A 7,990-nucleotide genomic window follows, 5' to 3' on the forward strand; every position below is an offset into this window, starting at 1 on the left:
CGTAAACGACCGCGGTGCACACCAAAACCGCCCCGACATCCTCCTCTTCGGTCAGGTCGTCGTGGTACATTGCGAAAAGCAGTTTGGAAGACTGAGCGCGAGTGTAGGAGGCGCGGCCAAAGCAGACGAAACTCTCGAAAGCGCGCAAACAACGAGTTTTCGCTTCAAACGAGAATCTAACGAGAAGGCGACCCGCTGGTCGTGCTTGCAAGTGTGAACAACGGTATTGTGGAGCTGCTGCCTGGTGGCAAGCGACTGCCGGTCGCAAGCCCTTTGCAACTCGCAAGTGTGAATGGGCCCATATACACGCTGAGTAACAAATATTTTAAGGCTCTAACTTACGCGAGAACGTTCTTGAAGAGCCTATGGTTTCGCATACAGACAGCCAGAACTGCGCATACCGTGCGTTCACCAATTATGTTCAGTAGTTGTCCGGAGATTCCATCGCTTGGAACAATCCGTGACTCCACTCACTATTAACGGCACTATGCGCTTTAAGGTTGACGAAAACTACACTGCTTTCTTTATTGCATGATCTGAGGTTACAGAGGCAGTACACTACGAAAACACACAAACGAGCTTCTCAGCCAAGCAGCTTGTTCGAAGACAAGCACCGCGGCGGCGCCCTCAAGGGCTGCGGCCGCGGACCCTTGGGCCGACGTAGGCGCAGACGCAGGCCACGGGCATTTCCTCCAGCTGGTCCACGTACATCCTGCCCACGCGTCGCATCAGGCTCACCGGCTTGCTGATCTCGAGGCAGCGGTATCCTCGTCGCGTGTTGCACGGGCTGCCGGGGCACATGCAGCGTACGCTCGTCAGCAGCCGCGGCAGCCGGCGCCGGTCGAAGCTGGTGATGAAGCGGAACGGGCACGTGGAGCGATCCGGCACCGCGGGGCTCGTCTCCAGCGGCAGGCAGCCGCGCTCGCGCAGCGTCAGGGTGTCTTCGTCGGCCCACGGCGTCTTGCTCACAAGTGGCGGCGGCAGCAGCGGCGATGGCGGCGTCGACGCCGGGCTCGTGCGGTTTCCGCGGCTGATGCGGACTGTGCGGTTGCCCCGCGACAGCACCACCTTGACCTTGCGCAGCGCGCTGCGGCCGCTCTTGCGCGACGCCGCCTTTCTGGTGAGCAAGCGCGGGAGCGGCAGCACCTGGCGCTCGGCGGACGAGAGGCGCCGCTGGCTCCTGCGACGTGCTTTGCCGGCGCACTCTTTGGTCGTCTCGGTTCGAGCCGGCACCGCAGCCCCCACCACGCTGTGACCGGGAGTCTCCGACGCGCCATCCGCAGACTCTGCTGACAGCGACACCGCAGTGACCTGCGATCGCTGCGGGTCGCGACAAACGACTGGCTAGTGACACGCTTCTCGAGCCCACACTTCTTGGCGCTAATTAGAAGCGGTTCTCTCACATAAATATTTAGCTGTCTTCAGCGAGAATTTTACCGATATTTCTGAATTGGGCCTTGGGACGACCATAGTTTCTCTAGCACGCGCAGTCACGAGCAGGCTTGTCTACAGCGCTCCAGCTGTGCTTTGCGGAGCCAAGAAAGCGAAAGTTTTGAAGCTGGAACTGAGTTTCACAAAAAAGTGTTCGCCATCCAGAGCAGCCGCAGATGCATGCAAGAGGAAACAGCACGAGCACCATTTTCCTAACAGACCAGCCGCGTTTAACATTTCGCTCACAGCGCTCCAAAACCCTTAACCAGCCTGTTGATCTCTCTACTGTGATCCATGCACTGAAGAGCCTGAAGAGTGTGCTGAAGAGCCTAAAGCTCGCTACTGGATCCTCTACTCCATGCGCTAAACGACAGGATAAATTGAAACCCACATTGGCGGGCTACCCCTTGGTCATACTGCGCATGGAGACGTGCAAACGCGAAGGGGAAAAAAAGAAACTGCGAATGCAATCGTCGTTATCCAATATTCTCTCAGTAGTCTGCTCTCACATTACGCCGAAATTTATTGAAGTGCGAAAAGCGGAGCGCACGGTTCCCTGTACAGACTGCGTCCCCTAACGCTGGAATCATACGCGTTGAGGGCGTGTCCCCGTGCTTACACTGGCGCGACATGCCGTCAATCGGCAGCTTAGGCTCTGTACAGCCTCCCTGATGGCCACGGTCTTGGACCGCCGATCATACGGCTCGCGCGCACGAGTGTGAGTCAAAGGTCGGGCCGCAGTAAAATAAGCCGTGCCATTTCTTTGACACCTACAGCGTTCACATGAGTATGCTTAACACAGTGTACAAATGTGACGTCATACATAAAAGCTAAATTCAATTATGTGCCTCTTGGGTGTATCCTGCAGATTAGGCAAGCAGGCAGCAATGGCGGGCCTATGTCCTTTTTTTCTGATTTTCGGCTTCCTTTTGGGCCGAGCTGGCGTTTCTGAAATTAAACAATCGGTCCCCGTTTTGCCTGCCGACATGTCACAACCTTGGGGAGTCTTGTTTTCCTCTAAGCTTGACAGAGTACGCCAAGCCGCCGGAACCAGGTGCTCCTTTGATATTAACTGAATGCGGTAAACCCCCACGGGTCTCTTCGTTAAAATGCCGTGTCGCGTGGTATCTTCCACTACTACGCAGGAGGGGACGCGCCGATCTCCTCAGTAGTAAGAACCCAGGAAGTGAAGTTTCCAGAAGTGAGCCTTATCAGTCAACGATCACGACATCGGAAGGGTCACAAGTGGGGCAAGCATACCGATTCATTCATAGCTAGTGACACTTTTTGGCTTTGTTTCTAGTACGCCGGGCTTTTTTCGGGGGCTCCTATCTTTTCTTTCCGATTCGGCTGTGCTGGGGTTTTGTCTCCAAAGCGGGTAAAGTAGTGCAGAGCATCAGGACCGAAGAGAAGTATGCAACGACACGAACACTTACTAGCAAGGAAACAAATTCGCTCCAATAGCAGGCCCCGCGCACTCTCATTCCCGCCATTGCGTTTCTCTCTTCCTCACACACGTCTTGCGCCTGCCATCCGCAGTTGGAGAGAGGACGCATCGACTCTATTCACTGGCATGTCGCAGCTTGTATTCGCCGTGTGTTTCGTGAACACGTTAACACGTGTGCGACACGACGTCGTCATGTGTCGCTTATGTTCTCTTCAACGATAAGAGGATGGCTGTTTTTAGCGGCCCAATACTATATAACAGGACGGCGCCTGCACACTGCGGGAGCGGCTGCGCATTCTTAACCACCGGTGGAGACGAACTGTCCCGTACTGTCCTGCTCACGCACGTGCTTGTGAGAAGAAGGATTAGTGAGAAAATACGCTTTTCCCCGTGCCTTCGGCGGCTGTACAATCTGACGCCAGTTGAAGGTTACTGCCATTGTGTTTACTCTGCACGACCGCAGTACCCCATCGTAGAACAGTTTTGAGTGGCAGCGGGCAATCAAACTCGTGTCGTGCCTCCTTCCTCTGAGGTGACCCTCCTATAGACTGTTATATTTGGGACAACATAAGTGCGTTCTTTCTGCTTTTCGACTACTCTGCACTACAAAAGCAACCCAGTGCTGCTGAACCCTGGTCGTTTGCCCGTTATGCCTAGTGGCACAGGTTGGGACATTTTATATTCAATTCTTTCTCGGGTGTCCCACTATAGTCTCTGCGCTCCTGGCACCGGCACATGGGGACGCAGTCAGTAAAAGAAGCAGCGCACTCCGTTTGCGTTGCACTTTAATTGACCATGCAAATGCTCCAAACAGAGAGCCAGTTCACTAAGACGACCAAAAATAGCGGTTTAGTCCAAAACCAGATTCATTATTTTCAGACCACGGCTCAGCCTTTTTTTTTTTAGAATTAGAACTTTTTCTAGCAGCTGTTAGACTCCTGTTCATACGTCCCGGATTCGCCTCACAGATGGTTACCACAGAGCTTACTTTTCTCGTTACCGACAAGAAATATACTAAAAGAGCTCTACTGTGGTGACTCAAGTTCCCGTGTTGGAGAGGTGTTGGTAGTGAATGATGCGATATGTCTGCATTAATGAAGTTCATCGGCAGTACACTGGTGCCATCGAGCATTATTGAACACAAAAAAGTGACATTTTAGTTTTTCTTTTAGTTACTTTATTTTTGCTTTCCGAATGAAAGTAAGCTTACCTGGCGAATTATTCAAGAGAAAGAGTTATATTTTCGAACAACAGCCTAAATAATTCCTTGAGTAATGAACCATCAAGCCTAGAAACATGCACTGCTCGTGAACATTTAGCTAATTGACTTCTCAGCTGCTGAAGTCAACTTAAAAAGAAGCTGTCTGGGCCTCAGGATTTGAGAGGTCCTCCGCTGCCCTGTCCATCAGCAGTCAAAATGGATAACGTTAATAGATCGCCTAATTTGCATTTAAAAAACCAGAATGAAGTACAAGTAACTTGATTTCTGTCTAAGCTTGTCTCTAGTTTTCGCTGCAATCGTTATAGGAGACATTTCACAAGACAGTGTGCTTCGGCCGAGACCAGCTGTTTCTTTTACTCGGCTATTGTTGTAGAACTAAGCTTTGTTGAGATATATTTGCCGCTATTCTGCTGCTCGATATCTCAAAGGCTTAGAAGAAGACTTGGGCGATACAAACCAGGCATGCAAGGCGCTCTTTCGAGCAAGCGCGCACGGGGTCCGGCTGGCATAATGTTGACGGGAGTTTCTCGGCACAGGTTTCCCTTTCTGTTGGATGAAAACAACAGGTCTCACCTCTAATTGGTACCGGTTTCAAACAGAGCAAGGCAACTACGTACAGTTAAAGGCACTCACACCGAACGATAAGTAGAACAGCAAAAACAATGCCCGCATCTACTTCTCGCTTTTAGCCAACGCAGCTAACGACCAAAGTAAGCGTGAACTTGGTAGAGTCAACAAAACTATTGCAAGGAGCACGCGAAAAGTTAGATGCCGTGCACGCCAGCCGTACGCTTGCAGCTGTTTTAAAGGATTACGAGTGTGAAGTACGAACGCAATGCACTGCGAATGCACTACGCACCAATTAGCACTACGAGTGCGAAGCAAGTACAAAGCTCAATGAGACTACGAAAGAAAGGGAATTAGGAGAGCTTGACCTGCTGAAACGGACTGATCTGGCTGGCTAGCACAGAAACCAAGGAAACCTTGCCTGTGCATGACAATGGCTTCCCGTTTGTTAAAGTCGACGTCACGCCAGCACGACAACGTGTGCCTTCAAACAGCCGCAAGCGCACAGCCAACACGCCGCGAAGAGACTTTTGCGTAGCCGTTCTCCTTTTCTGACATCCGTAGTCAAAGCGTTAGGTAGTTTAGGAGCATATCAGCTCCTGATGTATTTACGTATCAAAGCAGATATATTTGAGGTCATATACGGGGTGTTCCTCGTTAATTAAAACATTTTAAAAATATTGACCCACATTGATGAGATAAAAGAGAACTTGTATTTATCAGTTGTTGTACTGTGCAGTTGGAAGCATATCCATCAGCTAATTCATAAAGAAGGGATACCTACTGTACCAATCGAAGTGTGTGAAAAGTTTCAGACCAGGAATTCTAAAGCACCAATAGAGATCTCCGTGGAGTCACTTTTTTTTGTGACTGCAACTTTACTGGCCACTGATTCTACAATTGATTCTGTTGCATTTTTGTATTTCTCGTCCTTCATTGGCAGAAGCGACGCCACGCCCCATGTTCGCTCATCCCTATTGGCTCAAGTTCAACAGCAGGGCTTGGCTTCAGCCAATGATTAAAGGCGAGACATACGCAAATACAGTGAAATCGTTACGGCAGATCGGCCTTGCAAACATGTTTCCCACGCCCTGAAAGGAATATTAGGAGATCAATATGGGTGGGGCATGAAGCCCGGCTTTGAACATTCCACGCACGGTGGCGCTCGCTCAGCGGCTGTTTGCAATGGCGCGCCCAAGGTGGCGCCACCCTAGTCGCTATCAGCGCACATTAGCTACTACAATCGCATTCTCCATACTAAGTTTTCGCGCGTCTTATTCAAAGCAAAAAAAAAAATGCTTCAGATTACATTTGCCTTAAGAATTTTTGGCAGCTGTTTCCTTTGACTGACGAGAACTTTGAAATTGAAACTTTTCAGGGATCTGGAGCGCTTTAGTAGTTCATATTTCAATTAATTTATGAGGCAAAAAATCATCCTGCGCACATTAAGCGAGCACCAGAGGAAGCACTCCTTGAGTTCCGTTCTCACAAATTTACGAGTAATTTCCTGAGTATTAGTTAAAGTTAACAAAAGCTGCACGCTACCCTTCTTTGGGCGCCAAAGGCAGTTACAAGGCAGAAAAATGAATGACCGTCATGTAGCCACCGTTTAACTTCGAGCATGTACGCATTTTCATTTTTCGCTGCGTTATTCAGAGGCGAAACCACGAACAAGAGCGACAGTAAGACAGAGAGGGAACGTCCTCAGAGAGGCGATCAGCCGCTCCCTGAGCTCACCAAGTAATTATTCTTACCACGTCATCAGCCTTCCTCGCTGCCGCTGTGCCGTTTGTTTTGCCGTCTTGAAACATGGCTGCTGCACGGGCTTTCTTTTTGAGGTATTCCAGCAGCCAGTTGGGATTTCGGCTCACGTTGGCCACTTCGTTGATGCCCTCCGTCACGTCCGTCTCAGTGGCAAAGTCGGACGCCCCGTGTCTGACCAAGATGATTTCCGCCACCGGCTCTCCCACAAGATCGGTGCTCCAGCCTGGCTCGGAGCCGCTGATGTTGTACTCGGGACTCGCCGGGAGAGCGTCGGCAGCCGTCCGCAACCTTGCCACGTCGCCGGCGGTGCTACCGGGCCCAGGCGAGGGGCGTGGCACGGTGGCGTTGTCCGGCCCTTTGTCGGTGTCGTCGATCGCCACGCACCGGCCTCCGGTCAGCACCAACGGCAGCAGGATGCATAAAGCCAGCATTTCGAGAACCTTCATTGCCTGTGACAACAGCGTGCGCAACTGCCACGCTTGTCCGCCGAAAGGGACCGAGTGACGCCGCTTCGACTCCTCAGCGGCAACTGAAGGCTGCCTTTACCGGAGGTTCTCGACGGCCGGCGGAGAAAGGATATACCGCGAAACCGGAGGCTGCGCGCCCGCCGACGGAGCCGGCGACGTTGCCTTGTACGGACGCGTCGCAGCAGCGCTTCGCGCGGGAACAATCCCAGGATGAATAAAAAATAAAGCTGGTGGCGACAGGGATTGCAGATGCAATGAGCGACGCTGGCCACCTTCAGCGCGACCGGAAGTAACTCGAGCAGCGTTGTTTTTGAGGCAGCTATGGCGGACGGAGGCATTCCTCACAAAGGCGCCCTCCCTCGTTTGCCTCCACCCTCGCATGGCGAGGTTAGCATCGGCACAGCAGTTGACGATGGCGAGGGTGAGGGAAAGCAGCACTCTGAAGGCATTGGCAAGGGAGCCTGTCGTGGACTGTACGCTTACTCTCCTCGACACTGAGCGTTCGTAGTGGAATGTGAAGCATTCTTCCGCGCGTCTTTCGATAGCATACCTCAGCACAGAATTAAACATGCAGAATAAAACTTTCTTGGTAGGCTCGAACCGAACATAACTGTTATTCACCCCAAGCTACCCTCGTCTGTGTCTGTCGGCAGAATATTCGTGCATTTTTTTTTCTTGCGACCACCCGGAGGGCCACATTCTCCGCGACGAGCTTAGGATTCATAGGATCGGTCATAACGCGATATCACTGGTCAGTGGCATTTACGAGGCACGCTTCTAACTTCCGGTCTATTAAGGATGGATTAGTTAATCAATATGACATGCTTTTTGTGCGTACGATCATCTTGAGCGTCTTACCCTCCTTCACAGCCTCCTTCTTCTCTCCCCGATAGGATGCACAGAGGAGGCTCCAACTATTAAGATAATTCTTGAAAAAGTGCCCGTCAGTGCGCGATAGGGACTAGTGCCGATAGTGATTAAAGACGAAAAAAAAAACGTGTGAATTATCAAAAGAAAAAATCCAATTCAGGCGTTCGAATTCAGTCGCTAAGAGTGTCATAGAAATACGGCGTTGAAGAGTTGACGTTTTGT

At 51.2% G+C, this 7,990-nt stretch overlaps 1 protein-coding gene across 1 annotated transcript; it reads right to left on the reverse strand.

Moving 5' to 3' along the window:
- Positions 1 to 500: 500 nt before the first annotated feature.
- On the reverse strand, positions 501 to 7,227 carry LOC149353032 (uncharacterized). The gene is made up of 2 exons (XM_089577269.1): positions 6,422 to 7,227; positions 501 to 1,320 (listed from the first exon to the last, which is right to left on the reverse strand). The coding sequence occupies exons 1-2, from the start codon at positions 6,875 to 6,877 to the stop codon at positions 628 to 630; spliced, it is 1,149 nt and encodes a 382-aa protein (XP_089433395.1). The 5' UTR covers positions 6,878 to 7,227; the 3' UTR covers positions 501 to 627.
- Positions 7,228 to 7,990: the final 763 nt, after the last annotated feature.

Source organism: Amblyomma mixtum, chromosome 3, assembly GCF_055824585.1.
Source record: "Amblyomma mixtum isolate Tamu chromosome 3, ASM5582458v1, whole genome shotgun sequence".
NCBI classification, from domain to species: Eukaryota; Metazoa; Arthropoda; class Arachnida; order Ixodida; family Ixodidae; genus Amblyomma; species Amblyomma mixtum.

What these genes read in the sequence shown, in the direction of transcription:
- LOC149353032 (XM_089577269.1), bottom strand. Translation starts at nt 6,877, where the DNA reads ATGAAGGTTCTCGAAATGCTGGCTTTATGCATCCTGCTGCCGTTGGTG. An exon ending in CGAGGAAGGCTGATGACGTG is followed by an intron (nt 1,321 to 6,421) that starts GTAAGAATAATT and finishes CGCGACCCGCAG; the next exon opens with CGATCGCAGGTCACTGCGGT.